Source organism: Carcharhinus amblyrhynchos, chromosome 8 (genome assembly GCF_965287045.1).
Source record: "Carcharhinus amblyrhynchos chromosome 8, sCarAmb.v2.hapA, whole genome shotgun sequence".
Lineage (NCBI taxonomy): Eukaryota > Metazoa > Chordata > Chondrichthyes > Carcharhiniformes > Carcharhinidae > Carcharhinus > Carcharhinus amblyrhynchos.
In genome coordinates this window covers 55,097,260-55,117,674 of record NC_137331.1, presented here as the reverse complement: position 1 = coordinate 55,117,674, position 20,415 = coordinate 55,097,260, and the positions used below count along the sequence as shown (strand labels likewise).

Here is a 20,415-nt window from a genome sequence, read left to right as displayed (position 1 = left end):
CTTCTCTGTAATATGTACACTCCTCAAGACACCACTATTTATTTCCACAAGTTCCCTAACACCCATACCTTTCTCAACAGTAGCTATCGATGGGAAATATTCATTTAGGATCTCACCCACATCTTGTGGATCCGCACATAGATGACCTGTTGATCCTTAAGAGGCCCTACTCTCCCGCTTGTCCTTATGTATTTAAGAACATAAGAACATAAGAAATAGGAGCAGGAGTAGGCCATCTAGCCCTTCGAGCCTGCCCCGCCATTCAATAAGATCATGGCTGATCTGTCGTGGCTCAGTTCCACATTCCCGCCCTCTCCCCATAACCCTTAATCCCCTCGCTTATCAAAAACCCATCAACCCGCGTCTTAAAAATATTTAGCGGGGTAGCCTCCACCACTTCAATGGGCAGAGAATTCCAGAGATTCACCACCCTTTGAGTGAAGAAGTTCCTCCTCAACTCCGTTCTAAACCACCCCCCCTTTATCTTGAAGCTGTGCCCCCTAGTCCTACTGTCCTTTCTGAGCGGGAAGAGTCTCTCCACCTCTATCCTATCCATCCCATTCATCATCTTATACGTCTCAATGAGATCTCCCCTCATTCTTCTAAACTGTAACGAGTACAAGCCTAATTTATTCAGCCTCTCCTCATAGCTCAACCCCCTCAACTCCAGCATCAGCCTAGTAAACCTCCTCTGCACTCCCTTCAAGGCCAAAATATCCTTGCGTAAGTACGGCGCCCAAAACTGCACACAGTACTCCAGCTGCGGCCTCACCAATGCCCTATACAGCCGCAGCAAGACCTCCCTACTTTTATATTCAATCCCCCTCGCTATGAAGGCCAGCATCCCATTCGCCTTCTTGACCACCTGAGGCTATTTGGATTCCCCTTTGCCTTATCTACCAAAGTAATCTCATGTCCCCTTTTTGGTCTCCTGACTTCTCACTTAACTTCACTCTGACAGCTCTATACTCTTCAAGGGATCCATTTGATCCCAGCTGCCTATGATATCATGTGCTTCCTTCTTATTTTGGGGCAGAGCCCCAATATCCCAAATCCTCCACGGTTCCCTCCTTCTACTGGCCCTTTTTGATTTTTGTCCTTGGTTTCTCTGCCTTCTACCTTTCCCCTTACTGCCTTTTGTTTCTGTCTCCACTTTACTTCCCTCTGACTTCTTGCATCAGTTCCCATACCCCTGCCACATTCATTTAAACCCTCTCCAACAGCACTAGCAAGTGCTCCCCCTAGGGCATTTCTTCCAGTCCTGCCCAGGCGAAGACCATCCAATTTTTACTGGTTTCACTTCCCCCAGAACTGGCTCCAATGTCTCAGGAAATTGTATCCCTCCCTCTTGTACCATCTGTCACACCATGTATTCATCTTAGCCAGCCTGACATTCCTACTCTGACTAGCATGTGGCACTGATAGCAATCCTGAAATTATTACCTTTGAAGTCCTACTTTTTAGTTTAATTAACTCCTAGCTCCCTAAATTCGGCTTGTAGGATCTCATCCCATTTTTTACCTATGTCGTTGATGTCTATATGCACCACAACAGCTGCTCTTCATCCTCTCCCTCCCGAATGTCCTGCAGCTGCTCTGAGACATCTTTGACCCTTGCATCAGGGAGGCAACATACCATCCTGGTGTCTCATTTTTGTCCGCAGAAACACCTATCTATTCCCTTTACAATTGAGTCTCCTATCACTGCCACTCTTTTTTCTGCCCTTCTGCACAGCAGAGCCAGCCATGGTGCCATGAACCAGGCTGCTGCCACCTTCCTCTGGTGAGTCATCTCCCCCAACAATATCCAAAACGGTATATCTGTTTTGAGAGAGATGACTAAAAGGGACCCCTCTGTTGTCTTCCTACTCTTCCTCTCTCTGGTGGTCACCCTGTCTCCCTCAGTAATTTTTACCTGTGTATGACCAACTCACTGAACGTGCTATCCATGTCTTCCTCAACAACATGAAAGCTCCAAAGTGAATCCATCTGAAGGTTCAGTGCCGCGAAGCGGTCTAACAGGAGCTGCAGTTGGACACACTTCTTGCACTTGAAAGAGCTAGAAACAGCGGAAGAATCCCTGAATTCCCACATTGCACAAGAGGAGCATGACATGGGCCTGGAATCTCCTGCCATGAGTCTCCAACTACAATGCCAAGACCAAAAAAGGGAAAAAGGAAAAACTACTTAACAATCACCAGCCAATGACTTACCTCCCGCTGGCTGTGATGGCATAGCTCAATTTTTTTCTACCTCTCACTTGCCCTCAAGTCTCCCTCACAGATCCGCCTCTCCGCTCCTTCCAAAAATGAGCACCTCTTTCCCCTCAGCACCAAATTTCCAATCAGCTCCAAACTCCTGATGCCCTCACTCTGGTTGAATCTCACTAAGGCTGCAGTCTCTCTCCCACTGGCTTGTACAAGCTCACTGGTCAGTTTTGTTGTCAACGGCACTTTATTTCCATATTTGAAGAAATGAATTCAAACTGCTACAATGGGATTTGAACTCACATTCTCTAGCCTATTGGTCACATAACATAACCACGACCCTACTATACATGGTATCTATATGTCATGTCTGATCTTTTTAAATAGCAATGCTGAGGCTGCCGGATAGTCAGCACATGGGCAATGACATATTGAGGTGATTAAAAATTGGATTCCTGTCAGTGGAATAGAAACCTAATTAACCTGCTTATTCCCCATTTTGGGCGTTCCCAAGCATGTTTCCTCCATCAATGTGGCGATGTCCCTGTTAATAACACATGCATGCATCCTGCTGAAATATTGCGAAATCAGTCTGTTTGGTTAGGGCCAAAGCACAAAGTGATTGCCAATTTCTGGCCAATAAATAGTGCAATGTAAGGATTGATAGAGAGTGGGACTGAACATCAACAGAACATAAATAAGGGTTTCTAATAGCAGTGGAAACTGTGCAGACATGATAGGCCAAATAGTCTCCTTCTGCACCTTAACAAATCTCTGATTTTGTAAAATAAGGATCAAGGTGGACAATGTAGATATGGAAATAGATGGTTTTGTATCTGAATATTTTAGGGTTTATAAGCTGAATCCAACAAGACACCAAAATTGTGCAATGTCAGTTTAAAACTAATCCGCAACAACTTGAGGAGTGGGATGGAATTGAGAGCTCTACCACCTAGTTGGCATTTATGTACCTTATCCTATGCAATAGACACAGAGGAGCTGCACATAAATGGACTGGAAGTCGCTGCAGTTCATGATGCTTCATATGTGTGCAATGAATGACATACCAGATTTTGTCAAATCCAACAATCTGGATGGCCAGAGCTGTTATGCTATTTCCAGTCACATGTTTTAAACCAGATAAATGCACATTGGGACTGTGACTGTAATCCCCATGACAGTCAGAAGGTGGAGGCAAAGACAAAACATTTCAAAGCCAGAACGATCCAGCAACAAACAGTGCCATTGCTTTAGAAGTTTACAAGTCACTGCTTTGAATGTCATGGAACTCCAGTACTGCCTCCCTTATGCAGGGTAGCTTCCTCATGCATTGCTTTTTGATGTCCACAAATGTTCTTCTTTACTCATATATACAGTCGTTCATTTTAGAGAAAAGGACAGGTAACAGCAGAACTTCTATTAATTTATAGATCCTTGCATCTTAATTAAGGGACTTCCATTGCAGCTTCTCTATTCCAAGGTGATAGAAGCAGTGTCACCCAAAATAGTCCCAACAAACCTCTTTCATATACATGATGCAGAAAATTGCAATGTGTTCACATGAACCAAAACCACCATTTAATGAGAGCTTGAATCTAAAACTTACTTGGTGTCCAAATAAGAACATAAGAAACGTAAGAAATAGGAGCAGGAGTAGGCCATCTAGCCCTTCGAGCCTGCAAAGGCAGTGTAGTTGTGAGTTCAGTCTTGGGTCTGTTCACAATAATTGAAACAAGCTATTTAATGAGAGCTTGTATCTAAAAATTATTTGGTGTCCAAATGAAAGGCAATGTAGTTGTGAGTTCAGTCTTGGGTCTGTTCATAATAATTGAAATGAGCTACTTGTGCTTTTTGTTCTCAGAAGCAACCCACTCATTTCCATCCATCCAATTTAGGATGTTTACGTCATCAGCAGTTGCTTCAGATAAGACCCGGTGGGGCGAGGAGAACACGTTAAGGGTGATTAGAGCAGGCAGTTGTTTTCAGGTGCCCATAGAGCCAGAAGGAGCAACGCAGCTCCTCTTGGCTCCTGAAGAAGGTTATTATTTAATTGATCTTTTGTTGGCTGGCTGCTTGTTTGGTTGCATCCACAAAACCTGAGCTGAACAGGCTGGTGTCTGAAATGCTCAGCACTGTCTGTTTTCACGAAAGATTCGAACAAAGACATTATGCTTCGTTTCAACACAAGCAAAGGTGTAACACCTGTTTTAAGAGGCTGTCAGAAATAGGCACTGTGATAATAACAGAGTAATATTTGGCCACTGTGATAAACATTTAATCCATTACAAGTTTAATTCATTACAAGTTAGCTGAATTGGAATAATGTAATAATGTTAAACAGTGAAGTCTCCACAAGATTACACTATATGTTATATTCTTGGCTGTATTCCTCTGATATCACTGCCAGCTGTTGCAGCAATATCCTCACAATCCATTTTTTAAAACATTTTTTGCTTAATCTCATGAACTTTGTAACTAAAGGAAAATATTATGACAAATATTCTGTGGTACTTGACTAAGGTCCCAACAGCAGCGGGTATTTAAAGGAGAAAATGGGTTTCAGTGAAAATGGGAAAGGCTTTAACTTTTGAACTGCCAGGACACCAACATTCTGAGCCATATATTGTCTCTCATAAACTGAGAATGTGGTCTATAAATTGTCTTAGTATCCAATCGCCTCCTGTGTTTTGTGTTGGTTCTGCAGTTCTGCAAGAATGAATGTGACATTTATACTGGAGCATTGCTTTTGGGGGATATTCACTCTGTGTGAGGTCAGAATGGAGGTGAATGTAGTTGACCATGATTGTAAACTCTTTTCGACAGTTTGCCAGTGACACATTCCAGAATCAACATAGGATTTGGGTGGATCTGCGGTTTCTCAATATCATGACTTCTCTTTCAAATTTAGTGTGTTTTCCAGTGGTGGAGGTGATTACTCGAAAGACACCCCCCCCCCCAAGTGGTGGAGGTGATTCACCATTGGGATCTTCTGGTGCCAATTTCTACTGTGTTTGCATGGCCCGCTCATCCTGCCACCAGGGAACCTGTTTGGGTGGGGTGGGGTGGGGTGGGTGGTGGCGGGGTGGCAGGGTGGCGGGTCACCTTCAGCAGGACTGGAAGGAAGATCCTATCATTGGAAAGGTCCAGGAAATCAAAAGGCACAGAAACCAAAGTGGGAAAACCAAATAAAACACAAAGGCAGTACAACTCAAAATCAGAATTATTGTTAGGAAAAAAAAGGGGTTCCACATGAGATTTGTTTCAACGCCCAAGCATATTTTATAAAGTGAATTTAAACTTCCAACTATATTTGATTAATTTCAATTTATTTTCTTTTTATTCTTGCTTTGATCAACAAGGTGACAGGTACAAATAAAAATTAAAACAACAAACTTATATGGCGCCAGTCTGGTAATGAAAACAACTCAAAGGCCACAATCTAGCAGTCACATTCATCATAGATGCAAATCCCATTATGGCCACCAAATCTGAAGACAGCCAAAATGCGATTTGCGCCAGCGAGATCTTGGTTTGAGACCTTCCCTGCCCTCTGGCAGTGATGTAATTAGGATCATGCCCAACAAGGGCATGAACTTGATTTCCATGATTTTACATAAAATTTTAACATAATTAAAAGACTTTATGCCATAGTGTAATACAATGCAAGTTCCCCCTGTGGTGGCAGGATGTCACGCTGCTGTGACTCACTGCTAGTTTTCAAATGTGAAAACCAGTTGCGATGACTACGCCGGGGATGTGGAGGTGCCTGGAAGCCCTAGGGTTTGGGGATACTGGATACTGCCCTCTGGCAGGGGGCTCTGTCAAATGGGCACTGCCAGGTGAGCTGTCAAGGGGGCATGTGAAGGATGTAGTGCCAATGGGGCTCTGGCACTGGAGGGGAATCCTAGTCTGTTCTGCAGGTGGGGGCAGGTTCCCTTTATGTGGTGGTGGTGGTGGAATGGGGAGAGGGAAGAGCCCCTATGACTACAAAAGGGGAGGAGGGAAGAGCTCTGATCATTGAAAGAGAAGAGAATCTCATTGAAACATATAGAATACTTTAGGGGCTTGACAGGGTAAATGTTGAGAGGATGTTTTCCCTCAAGAAGAATCTAGGACCAGAGGGCATAGTCTCAGAATAATGAGGTGCCAATTTAAGACTGAAATGAGGAGGAATTTCTCCTCTCAGAGTCTTTGGAACTCCTTCCCACAGGGAGTTGTGTGGGCAGAGTCCTTGTGTATATTTAAGGTTGAGATAGGTTTTTGATCAGGAAGGGAATCAGTTATGGGGAAAGAGCACAGAAGCGGACATGATACCACTGAGAGGCAGAGCAGGCGCGATGGACTGAGCGGCCTACTCCTGTTCCTATTTCTTACGGTTTTATTAAAAACCAATACGTCAACAATTTCACCTGGCATTTATTTTAAGACCCTTGGATGAAGTCCATCAGGACCTGGGCACTTGTCAGCCCACAGCTCCAACATTTTATTCAGTACCATTTCTCTGGTGATTGTAGTTTTCCCCGAGTTCCTCCCTCCCTTCCTTTTGTGAAAAGGAATTGAAATATCTTCTTAATGGTGAGAATCTAGGAACAATGGAAGGGCAGGGGATTCAGGTGTCCATGTGCACAAATCACAAAGTCATGGCAACACAAATATAATTAAAAATGTGAATGAAATGTTGGCCTTTATCGCGATGGGCCTGGAATAAAAAGTAACTAAGTTTCGCTTCAGTTGTACAGAGCCTTGATCAGATCCAATCTGAAATATTACATTCAATTTTGGACACCAAATCTCGGGAATGTTAAATTAGCCTCAAAGAGAAAAGAATCCAGATACACCAAGGTTTAAAAAGCTAAATTATGTTAATAGGTTGCATAAACATGATTTACATTACATAATGTTCAGAAGGTCAAGGAGTAATCTAATCAAAATATTTAAAATGATTAAGGAATTCATGCAAAATAAAATATTGCCTTTGGTATGGGAATCCAGAAGAAGACACAATCTCAAGAACGAGGTTATTTACAAATGAAATCAGGAAGTTGCTCTCCCAATCTATGGATTCTGAATCAATTAAAGTGTTACAAGCCTGAAATGGGTTGGTATTGGTTGTGTAAGGTATCAAAGGATGTGGATCAAAAGGCAGGTAAATGGAGTTTAGATACTATACAGATCAACCATTGAATTGAATTACTGTATAGGCTACATGGCCATCTGCTTCTATGTTCCTAAGCTAGACAACATTACAAAATTTATGGTAGAATAGTGTGAGCGTTATTTTGTGTAACAGATGGGACAAGATAAGTCACATTAAAACAACTCCACAAAACACATAAATTTAGTTGAACAATCTTTAATTGCATCTATTTCCTCATTTAAAGATAACTATGGTCAGAATGTTGTTACCCCGCCTGCCCTGGGAATTGGAGCGAGTGAGGGATGGATAATGGAAACTTACGTTGATCTTGGACGGAATTCTATGGTTATGGTACGAGCAAGGCCATAAAATCCCACCCTCTATGTTTTAACAACATATCTTATGTTGGCCTCATCAAGATGTGATTGATAGATCCTTTATACTATCTGATTCCCTCAAACTTTCCTTTGGTTTAATAAATTAATAATATGCTGCAGTTCCAGAATTTTGCTCAATCAGTGCTGATATTCAGAATAATATATCAGTTTACATTGTTTTTTCAGGATTCCAAAGCCTCGTGCAGCAAACCTACAGCCAACAAGAAGAACCCCCAAGGAAATTCACCCCCTCTTTCTGCTCCTTATATTTCTCCGAGACCCTCAGTTACGGCAGAATGAAAATCAGTACGAACCTGTAATGAAAGGGCAAATTACAGTTCAAATAAAGTACATGTGTATTGTAGCACAGATAGAATTTATACTATTTGGACATTAGCCCCAATAATAAGTTTAGCATATTGTCAAGTAATTCTATACTATCTTAATTGTTATTTCTGAATAATTGTGTTTACTTTGAAAGATATAATGCCAGAATCCAAACACACAATGCTTAATGCAGATTTGTAAAACACTGGCCAACATGACAACAGTTAAAGTAAGCACAGCCTAACATGCACACATTTGATGTTGAATATAGCAACATTTTTGCACTATTATATGTTAAAGGAATTTTCTTTCATTTTTACCCTGTTATATGGATACTAAGCAAGTCAATTTAAATTGAAATTTAGACAGAAACACTGCACTTTTGCTTTGCTCATCAAATGATTGTAGTATTATTTAAAAACCATCCGATAAAAAGCATCCATTTATGCTGAGATTCAGCGTGAAGAGTGTCTGAACTATGAATGTATTCTGTCTGATTAAACACATCAGTTTGAACACCAGATCCCAATCTCTCCACCCGCCTTCCTCCTGTTGCCTTTTGATTTTTGTCTCTCTTATTCACATTCTTCATGGTCTTGCTCTCCGGTCTCAAAATGAATTCCCATTTTTTGGCTGATGAGCATAAGGAGCTCATGTTGCTTCCGCATTGTTGCTGAAATGTCCTTCAACCTGCAAATTTAGCAAGGTGAAATGAATCAGCATAGCAAAGTATGATTTCAATGAAACATCGTCTGAATTTATAATTGATGATTATGGACCTGTGCTTCTGTTTCTCCAGTTGTACTTCAAATCTTTTGTGATCAGTTCCATTATTCTTCAACTCAATGGATGTGTCAGAGAGTTGCGGTCCTGAAAAACTCCTCAACAAAGTCTGCAAAGAGAAGTAGCTTTAACCAATATGTTCCCATTGCACTTTGTAATAACAGTTAGACCTTCAAGCTATAACTCAAGTTGCACTCCCACTTGGCTTGCAAGCTCCAAAATCTTCCATCCAGTTGAGCAGTACAACAGATTTTTAAATCCAGTCATGTTATTTGAGCGGAATTGTGCATATTAGATGGGACAAATAAATTCAATGAAACTTGATTGTAATAAATAAGTGGACAAAAATTGTGCATAGAACCTGAAGTTTCATGCTAATGGAGGATGACTTTGTGCATAATTGTTAAGCAAGTGTGGGAATTGCATGTGGGAAGTGTGTAAAATTCTTTACTGGTACACAGTAATAGGAGGAGGATAGGCATGAATGCAGGCTCAAGGATTGGAACTGTTATATGACCTGAATTGCCATTCCAGAATATTCTGTTCCATTTTACTCTCTGGTCTTACTCTAACAGGAAAAATATATACAAAAACTTCAATTTATATACCTTCCACACAGAAAAACCTTCCAAAGTACTTCACATGAACATTACTGGACACAATTTAACACAAAGTAGGCCTGGTGATCAAAAACTTGATGTAGAGAGTAGGGTATTTTTGAAAAAGAAGTGGGGGAGAGGTTTAGAATGGAAATTCCAAAGTATAGATGTTGTGGCCATAGCTAATGAACCAAAATAAATTAGGTTGCACAACAAGCCAAATTTGAAGGACATAGAGTTTTTGTTGTGGGGTTCTCTGGAGGTTAGGTATCACCAAAACATCAAAGATGCATGAAAGCTAGTGTCCCAGTTAAAGATGCATCTTTATTAACCAACGATCAAAGGAAGAGATAACATTGGTTAGTCCAATGCCTCTCTAAAAGAGATGGCTCTGAGCTTTCCAATATAACTGAGGTTACAATGCACAGATTGATCAATTATGTATTTTTCATAACTAATGAAAGGTAGGACAATTTGATATGATCAAATCATCTTCAATATAAATTAATCATTAATAACACTTGTCACATACTTTAACCAATTGCATTCTATTCTCTGACATCATGGGATTTCATTAGTCTGCAGAATCCAATGCTTCCTCCTCCTATCGCTGATGCTTCTTCCTTTGTTGTCTCATAACCCCTAATGCTTAACTACAAAAGTCAAAGTTAAGGTTCCCGCCAACTCTTGCTTACATCGATGGCCGAAGCAGACAGAAGTACATTCTCACTTTGAGAAGAGGGCTGTCTTATCTGAATAGTGTGAAAAATCCTATTCATAAGTAGCCCTGAGAATCTTACTGCTAGCAATTTTCACTCATAAGAACGTGCATATTCTGAGGTTTCATGTTTCTAAAGAATGTGGTCCTGTCTGTTAAGGCTTCATTCCATTATCTTTTGCAGCAGTCTGCCCTTGGCTAAAGTGCACAATTATATTTTATAAAATACAGTTAATACATTTAAAATACCAAAATACATGTTTCAACCAGAACTACTTGTTCATATCTAATACTTATTTATATTTCTTACTTGTGTTCATGTAGACAGTTCCTCTGTTAGACTGAGAGTGTGATCTGAGGTCATTTCACTTACTGCTAGTATTTTATTAGTGACTTAAATCCCTGTTTATTTAAAATTCCTCTAACCTACTCCAACAGTTCTCAACAGGTTTGTGGGCTGGCCAGGGTTACAGTGGTAAGGAGCGGGTGAGGCCATGGAAGAATTTGAGCACAAGGATGTAAATTAACGTATTGCTGAGATTGTAAATAGTCTGGTTTATTTCAAACAAGTAGCTCGAGAATGAGATAGAATGAATGGCTCGGCTAAGGAGTTTATGGCAGGGATCAAAGACATTGGGCCAGATTTTCTTTCTTGAGGTGGGAATCATGTGTCTCCTAACAAAATGGACACCACTCCATAGAAATAGTGGGGGGTTTAAAATGTTCACCACTGAAATGGAATAGGCAAGGGGAAGATTGCTGAGTGCAACCTCACTACCCACAGCCTTATCCCAGGTGGGAATGAGGACAAGAACCCTGGAATTTTTAAATCTTTAAGCATCTGTTCAAACATGGACAGATGCAAGGAAGTCTAACCCATTGATGTTAGTGTTCCTAATCTGTTCATTAATACTGGGTTTCAGCCAAAAAGCATTTCATCATTTCTGTCAGATATATCTAAAGCATTTAAATGTACAATGTGCTACATTAAAATGCAATAAGTGTTTCACAGGCTAATTATTTTGTACTAATTCTTCACAAAATGATGATGAATTTGTGTGTTAATTCAGCCAAATTCAATGTCTATCAGAAGCACTAATGTTTGTAATTCAGACGGGGGCAATCTTATCTTCTCGTCCCACCAGTTGACGGGTGGAGTGAGCCAGTAAGATCACAAGGGAGGCAAAAAAAATTGGGTTTTCACTGGATTTCTTGCCTATTGGGATCTTACCAGGCCTAGATATCCAGTGAAATCCAGGTGCGAGATGGATTATAATATTTAAATTTCTTTTGAATAGAATTTAAATATTGAGCACTGGACTATTAGACACAATCGTCCGGGCTCACTTGCCTTAGCAATCTTGTTGCTGAAGGTCCTTATTGATGAGGATCATGTACGAAGCCCTGTCATGATGGCCTCACTGGTAGGACCAAAGGTCGTTGAGGCCCCCCGAGAGTTCGAAGATGGGGGGAGGAGGGTAATACCAAGATGGTGGGGCCTGAGGAGGACAGGGTCTAAAAAAGGGAGGTGAGCAGTGGAAAAATGTACATTTTTCAACTGGGATGGAGGGGTGGAGAAGCTGCACACTCTACAACTGGCAGTCAACCAGATTGGGATCGGGGTGGGGGAGTTGTGCACTCTGTAGTGCAGATTGGACGGGGGAAAGAGGTGGAAGCTGTACACACTGCACCTGATGATAGACCAGGACAGGGTGGAGGGAGATGGGCAATTGGCCAGGCCAGCAGGTGGGTGGGGGAGGCTAGATAATCAGCTGGGGAGGTCAGCGATGGTGTGAGGACACTGGTTAGGTAGGTGGAGGTGACTGACAGATGTCTCTGTTTTGTTGCACAGAACAGCGAGATTTGTGCATATGCAATTTCAATCTCTATTGTCAGCTGCCAGCTTTCAGGTGAGTTTAGTTCCTGCCCCTCCCCCAACTGGTGGGAAACAGATTTAGCATTACATTTTGAACAGAGTAGCATATGATCAGACTTGTGGCCTTGCCAAAAAAAACGCATCTGAAACTATCCCATGTTTACACTCATTTGGGACCTAAAACCTTTTGGTAGGATCACCTCCTTAATGTTCCCAGATGGATCTCAGTGGTGGACGGCAATTCCTCCATCAGTATTTACACTTTGAATCTGAATTTGTCACTGGTCTCCAAGCAGCCCCAACCATCTGGCAGCCATACAGTGATTATTACTGTACTTACAAAGCCTAGCTCTCAACTACCACTCCAGATCTATCATCCTGCTAGCCTGATTGAGCTTTGAGTTTTAAGAGGCTGACTGTTGTGTGATGCCCAGAGATGTAGTAATGTACCAGGCCTTCCACTTGTTTTTTCAGTCAGCTGTCTGGTGTCTTCCACCAGTCACCCAAAGGTAATATTTACCCCTATTTGCTTTGATGTCATCATTCCTACGATGTATAAACAGTGGAATATCGCTTGGCTTGTCAGCTTGGTATGGCTCCTGCTCTGACCAAGACCACAAGAAACTACAAAGTGCTGCGAACTTAGCCCAGTCCATCATGCAAACCAGCCTCCCATCCACTGACTCCGTCTACACTTCCCAATGCCTTGGAAAAATAGCCAGCATAATCAAGGATCCCATGCACCCAGGACATACTCTTTTCCAGATACAAAGGTCAGAGGTCATGTACCAACCAACTCAAGAACAGCTTCTTCCCTGCTACCATCAGACTTTTGAGTGGAACTGCCTTATATTAAGTTGATCTCTCTTTACCTTCTGACTATGACTGCAACACTAATTCTGCATCCTCTCCTTCCTTCTCCTCTATGTACTCTATGAACTGTATGCTTTGTCTGTATAGCCCACAAGAAACAATGCTTTTCACTGAATACTAATACATCTGACAATAATAAATCAAATCAAATTGCAAAGTTCAATTTGTCATTTCTCTCATTCTCACTTAAATAAAATGGTTTAGAAGGAGACAATAGAATTCTGTTCTGGGACTCAAATTGACATTAAGATGAATTAATGTTACAGTACATCATGTAATAACAGAACATTTGAAAGAAATATCAGTGTATGTACCCACTCTATGTAGTTTCCTGTCGTCTCTGTATTGCATGCCCAGAAATATTTGCATGGAAAGAACAGCCAGTTTGAAGAAACAAAGAAATACAAATCTTTTAACTTTATACAACATTAAATTTTTCTTAAGAATTTTTCAGATTTCAGCTGTGCAATTTTAAGAATTGACAGTAGAATCACAGAATTTTTATAGTTCAGATGGAGGTCATTCACCTTATCGAGTCTGCACTAGCTCTCTAAGAATAGTCTACCTACATCCCTACCTTATCCTCGTAACCTTGCACAATAGCAATCCAATTCCTTCGATTAAACCTGCCGTCACCACCACCATCTCAGGAAGTTCATTCCAGACTCCATCCACTCTCTGAAAAAATAATTTCCTCACATCACTTTTACTCATTTTACCAATTATTTTGAATCTATGCCCTCTAGTTCTTGATGCTCCATCTGCTCACTATTTACCCTGTTCGTACTCCAAGGGAACTTGTCTCTAACAAGTGTCTTCTCAATCCTCTTTTCACCAAGGAAAACAACCACAACTTCTCCAATCTATCCTCTTAACTACAGTTCTTTATCCCTCGAATCATTCTTGTGAATCTCCTCTATGCTCTCTGCAATGCCTTCACATCGGCCAATGTTTTGCTGGTATGCCCACCCCAAGCGACTCACAGAATGGAATTCTCCGTTGGCCTTGGACGGGATTTTACGAGCCTCACCAGAGTGAGGTGGTAAAATACCAGCCATCCTTTCTCAAGTATGGCACCCAGAACTGGACATAGTACTCCAGATGAGGGCAAACTAGTGTTTTACAAGTTCAACATGGCCTCCTTACTCTTGTGCTCAATGCTGCTATTAATAAAACCTAAGATACCATATGCTTTATTAACTGCTTTCTCAAGATGCTCTGCCACCTTCAATGACTAACGTACATGTGCACCGAGATCCCTCTGTTCCCACACCTCCTTTTGAGTTTGTCCCTTTATTTTATACTGTTTCTCCATATTCTTCCTACTAAAATGAATCACCATCCATTGATTTATCTTGTTCTGTACGTCATAGAAACTAGCATACTAAAAAAAATCCAGTGAATTATTTATTGTGAGTGAAAAGCATGGCACAGATGCATTAATGCACTGATCAACATCATCGGAAAATACAGCATTAATTTTCAGCATTAATTTTCACTGACACAACCAACCTCCATCTCCCCATTGCCTCACTCAATTCCTCTACTGTTGATAAATTATTGATGCTTTTCTGACATCCAGTACTGGATGAGCAGAAATTCACTTGAATTAAATATCGGGAAATTGATCCAAACTCCAGTCCCTAGCTATTGACTGTATCCCTTTTCATGGCACTTGCTAGGGTCTAAACCAGGCTATGCATAGACTCGGTGCTTTAGTTGTCCTCAAAATGAGCTTCTGACCACATCAACAGCATCATTAAGAATGCCTGTTTCTGCCTCAATACTATTTGCCACCACCTCAGTTTATCTGCAGCTGAAACCCTCATTAATGCTTTTCTTAATTTTAGACTTGACAATTCTAATACACTGGTCTCTCAGATTTTGTCCTCCATAAATTTTGGGTCATTCAAAGCTCTGTTGCTCGTGCCCTTACTTGCATCAAGTTTCATTCTCTATCACATGTCTGCCCACTGACCTAAATGAGGCTCCTGGTCAAGTTTCTCAACCATATTTTCAAATTCTTCTATGTAATTATCACTGTAATCTTCTCCAGTCACACAATCCTCCAAGGTATTTGCACTCATCTAACTCTCACCTTTGAACCTTTGAGATTTTAATGGCTCTATCATTGATTGCCATGCCTTCAGTTGCCTAGGCGCTAATTTCTGGAATTCTCTCTTTAATTTATTTGCCTCTTCATCTTCTCTTTTTTGCTTTATGATGTTCTTAAAAGCAATTTCTTTGACCAAGTTTTTTTTATCTGACCAATATCACCTTGTATGGCTTAATGTCTAATTACATTTCTATGAACTGCCTTCATTATGTTAAAGTTACAATATAAATTATTATTGTTGATAATTCTGAAAGATTCACATGCTTCTTTCTTGGAATGTCTACAAAACCAACAAATATTCAATTAATAAACTAAACAAATGGATTACTGGATTTTTGTTGTCTAAGTTTTATATTGTGACAAAAGCAGTATCTTTATTTTATGTCAAATAGGGAAAAGTGTTACATTTTTGTAATGCATTTCTGAATTGATTAGGCGTTAAATGGAATGGTCATTCCTTCTTAAACTTCAAGGTGGAGAATGGGATCAAGGGTGGGTGCTATTGGTTTTAGATGGGGTGTAACATGAATAAGTCTGAATTGGCAGCTTGTATACACCCCGCCTGGTTTTCTTTTCTATTTGCTTCAAAGAAGTCAATTTAACTGAATGAAAATTGGCAAGTTCCGTATGAGTGAAGAATCAGCTTTGCCAGATTATTTCCAATGCAGACAAAAATTTATTCCAGTGTCACTGGCTGCAGCATTTAGAATATTTGCATCCTTAGGAACAAAATTAAGAACGTTTACCCACTTCCATGCTATATTTCTCAATTCTTTCATCTGTCCCATGAAAGATTAATGAACTTGTTGCAGTCTTTCACATACCTGAATGACAGTGCCACATGGCTTGTTAGGATATACTGTTATTTTCTCATGGTCAACTCGATTAAGAAACCAATAGGGAAGTTTCTTTTCCAAACTGGTGTGAAGAGAAATCTATAAAAATAGAATTGATTTGCAGTAGAAATGTTTGTATGTTACTGCTACATTCTTCAGAAAGATTGAATAAACTTCACTGAGTCATGAAGACTAACCTGCATTGCAATCCTTTTTAAGGATGCAGTTCTTTGGACTTCAGCTATGTCTCCCACTGCTAAACCAATCTAATTTCAAAATAAAAGATAATCAGAAATTGTGCAGATCCTCATCAATACTTGACTTTCAAACATAAGCTGTGCATCAACTTTCTCAGTAGCAGTCTCACTTATAAGATTGGGGCAGCACAGTTGCACAGTGGTTAGCATTGCTGCTTCACGGCCCAGGGACTAGGGTTCAATTCCCAGCTTGGATCACTGACTGTGTGTAGTTTGCACATTCTCCGTGTGTTTGTGTGGGTTTCCTCCAGGGGCTCCGGTTTCCTCCCATGTTCTGAAAGATGTGCTGGTCAGGTCCATTGACCTGACAGGTGCCAGACTGTGGCAATTAAAGGAATTTCACAGTAACTTCATTGCAGTGTTAATGTAAACCTTACTTGTGACTAATAAATAAGCTTTAAGATTATAAGTTCAAATTACATGCTTCATAATTTCTTTGTTTTTGGTGCACAGTGAGAGAAACCAAAAAGATAGGTTTGCAGATTGGCACCATGGAAGGTGGCTGTTTTAGTATTAACTGGAGGTATTTACTCTGCTCCCTTTTTCCTGTTTTTGTGTCATTTGGGGAAGTGGTGGTGCAATGGTATTGTCACTGGACTAGTAATTCAGTGACCCAGGATAATTCTATATGGGATAGGGTTTGAATCCCACCACAGTAGATGGTGAAATTTGCATTTAAAAAAAATGTGGAATTAAAATTTAATGATGACCATGAAGCATTGTTGATTGTAATAAAAGCACCCGCCTGGTTCACTAATGTCCTTTAGGGAAGGAAATATGCCATCTGAATGACACCAGACCCACAGCAATATGGATGACTTTTAAATGCCCTCTGAAATCGCCAAGCAAACTATTCAGTTCAAGGGCAGTTAAGGATGGGCAATAAATGCTGGCCCAGCCAGCAACACCCTCATCCCATGAATGAGAAAAAAAATGCTCATATTCTTAATTTGCAATTATTCATCCAATTCCTTTGTAAATGGAATTTCAGGGTAGAATTTCAGCTAGGCTGTTCTGGTTTTTTCCAATGTAATTCACCCTAAATCAGCTAAGCCAATGCAAAAGATTAAGGAATTTCATGTGCAGGTTTTATTCAGAGCAAACTATGAACTTTTTTGCTTTCAAAAAAAAACACACACTCGAATTTAGCCTCATCTTTATACTGGATATATCTTCCCCAGATTGAGTTAATCATCATACAAAGCTTTTGCTAATTAGGCCCAGTTGTTGACACTTGTGAAGCTTCTTCAAATTAAGTTGCATTTTGGGTGCAAAGATATTAATAGACACCTTTGAAACACTAAAAAACAGAATGATTTACTAAGAACTGATTACTGTATACCAATACACCAATAAATGATTTTGCATAGTTTTTTTAAAGTAACATCAGTTATTTAAATCAAATTACCCACAGGTAATGGACTAGACACTCTCAGAGAAAATGCTTACATTTTGTGAGAAAACTGTTAAGTGTGTGGTTGGATGTATGCTGCCCCTTTAGAAGTGCAGGTCAGGTGAGGCTCAGTCTGGGATTGACAATGAAGCTGTAAAGATATGGAATAAACTGTCCCCCATTTAAGTTCTACAGGCCCACCCTGTGGTCTTTTTTATATCTTTTAACAACGCCCAAGAGTGATAATATCTGCTATTTTAATAAAACTCAATAAAATAAAACATCACTGGATTACTACTCATAAATTGTTGATTATAATAAAAACACCCACCAAAGATGTGCAGGTTAGGTTGATTGGCCATGCTAAGAAATTGCCCCTTAGGGATGCATAGGTTAGAGGGATTAGTGTAGGGGATTAATGTAGGGATATGGGGGTAGGGCCTGACTGGGATTGTGTTCAGTGCAGACTCGATGGGCTGAAGGGCCTCTTTCTGCACTGTAGGGTTCTATGATGTATTCTATGATCTATAAACACATGAAGAAACTTTACTTCACAAAAAAAGCGTGGCATGGCAGGCACGAAAAGCCCAAGGCATTGCTTGGGATGGAGATGGGGGCATGACCTGTGGGGGTCAAGAAAGAAAATACTGGAAAATCCCAACAGGTCTGGCAGCATCTGTAAGGAGAGAAAAAAAACTGATGTTTTGAGTCCAGGTGACCTTTTGTCAAAGTTCCAGATGCTGGAATCTGAAAGGATCATCTGGACTTGAAACGTCAGCTCTTTTCTCTCCCTAAAGCTGCCAGACCTGCTGAGATTTTTCAGCATTTTCTCTTTTGGTTTTGTGATGCCAGCATCTGCATTAATTTACTTTTATCTGGGATTGAGTGGGGGCATGAAGTGGCATGGGGAGTGTGTGAGTGGATATAAAGAGTGAGGCCGGGGGAACCTTTCTGCTTTTATTATATCTGGGACAAAAACCCATATACCAAGGCAGGCCTATTAAACAGCCCATCTTTGCAGCCAGCAGCCTATATGATTGTCTCTGAGCTTTCTTCCAGATGGACTGACCTGACGGTAGCTTGCACCCATGCCCCTCCAGTGAAAATCACTTTCTCCCAAGGGCACGTTAGTGGAATGGTGAAAAGACAAATGGGATACATGCCTTTATCAATTGAAGCATAGATTACAAAAGCAGAGAGGTCATGTTGGAGCTGTATAGAATTTTGGTGAGGTCACATTTGGAGCATTGTGTGCAGTTCTGGTCGCCACATTATCGGAAGCATGTGATTGCACTGGAGCAGGTGTATAGGAGATTCACCAAAATGTTCCGTCCCAGGCAACATCTAAGTAACAAATAGAGTTTGGAAAAGCTTGATTTGGTTTCGTTGGAGCAGAGAAGATGAGATGGGACCTGATCAAAATGCACAACATTATGAGGGGCACGTACAGAGTAGATAAGCTGTTTCCCTTAGTTGAAGGATTAGTCACGAGGGGACATAAGTTCAATCTGAGCAGGGAGGTGGTTTAAGGGGAATGCGAGGAAAAATCTTTTTACCCAGAAGTTGGTGACAGTCTGGAATGTGCTGCCTGGGAGAGTGATAGAGGTGAGTTGATGAGGCGAGTTGCCTCACATCCTGTAAAAAGTGCTTGGATGAGCACACGACACATCATAGCATACAAGCTATGGGCTAAGTGCTGTTAAATGGGACTAGGTAAGTAGGTGAAGTGTCTCTCGTGTGTCAGTGCAGATTGATGGGCTGAAGGGCATCTTCTGCACTGTGAGATTCTGTGATGCCTCTAAGTTGCTGGTGAGGGCAGGGAAAATTGGATTGTCTCAGCAACCTGGTATAGATTACACCTCCATCAGTTCATCACATCCTGACAATAACTGAGTGACATGCAACCTTGTAATCCATATGTTCATGAACTAACACTCTTCTTTTTCCTTTAGGCACCTGCAGATCAAGGCCCACAACCAGGCCAACATAAATCTTATCTCCCAGGCCAGGTGAGATGAAGAAGTTGAGGAAAATGGTCACTGTGCTCACCACAATTTTCCACCAATGCAGGGACACACACATCTCAGTGGAGCATAATTCCAAATTAGGCTGGGCTCACCTACTGGAGAACATGGTAGTGGGAAGGTTGACGACCATCAAGAAAAGCTTGGTCTAGCAGATTTTGTTGGGTTTGCGCTCAACCCTGGACTCTATGGCCACATGCATTGGTGGGCATCATCAATGTGAAGGTAAGAGGGTGATGAAGCCTCTTGACTTCTGTCCAGATGCCCATTCTGATCCTGAAGTAAGGAATTGGTGTTAACAAATTGTCCCTAAATTAGGTGTCCCTCAATCTGGTTATAATTCCTTTATTGTGGAATCCAATAGGAGTAGACAAAGGTCATAGGTAGAAGAGGGCACTCACAATGTTAAAATGGTGGCACGGGCTTGTTGGGCCGAAGGCCTGTTTCCTGTGCTGTGATGTTCTTTGTTCTTTGAATAAGCCCTTAGGCACCTATCTAAGCATTATGTTGGATATCTTGGTGGCTCCTCTCAACACACTCCAAGGCTGTGTAGGCATTGCGAGTTCCCTTCTGTGACCCCATCCACTCCAGTTGCTCAGGGCAAGGAGGGTGTTTCTGCCCTTGAGCAGGAGACCCCTATCAGCTTAGTGCCTTCCAGACCTCAGGCTACCAAAGGATCTGTCAAACTCAAAAATATCAAGGCATAGCACTTAGTAGACTGCCTCCACATATGTTGCTGATGTCGGGGCTGCACCCCGGCATAGTGTAAGGTTAGGAAAATTAAGAAATATTGGGTTATGGGTATGCAACCACTGTGAAAACATAGCTAAAACATTTTATGTTTGCGTGAATGTTTTGGTGAACTGAAAGTATTTTGATTATGTATATATGAA

The 20,415-nt window shown here is 41.0% G+C and overlaps 1 protein-coding gene across 1 annotated transcript in view; it reads right to left on the bottom strand.

Annotated features, from left to right (window-relative positions):
• Positions 1 to 8,622: 8,622 nt before the first annotated feature.
• The window catches only part of trpa1b (transient receptor potential cation channel, subfamily A, member 1b), a 99,731-nt gene continuing 87,938 nt past the window's right edge, over positions 8,623 to 20,415 (bottom strand). The window contains exons 24-27 of the mRNA XM_080193532.1: positions 16,046 to 16,114; positions 15,837 to 15,947; positions 8,827 to 8,939; positions 8,623 to 8,737 (exon numbers count right to left, since the gene is read on the bottom strand). Of these exons, the coding sequence (XP_080049658.1) occupies positions 8,623 to 8,737; positions 8,827 to 8,939; positions 15,837 to 15,947; positions 16,046 to 16,114 (408 nt within the window). The remainder of the gene's footprint in view (positions 8,738 to 8,826; positions 8,940 to 15,836; positions 15,948 to 16,045; positions 16,115 to 20,415) is intronic.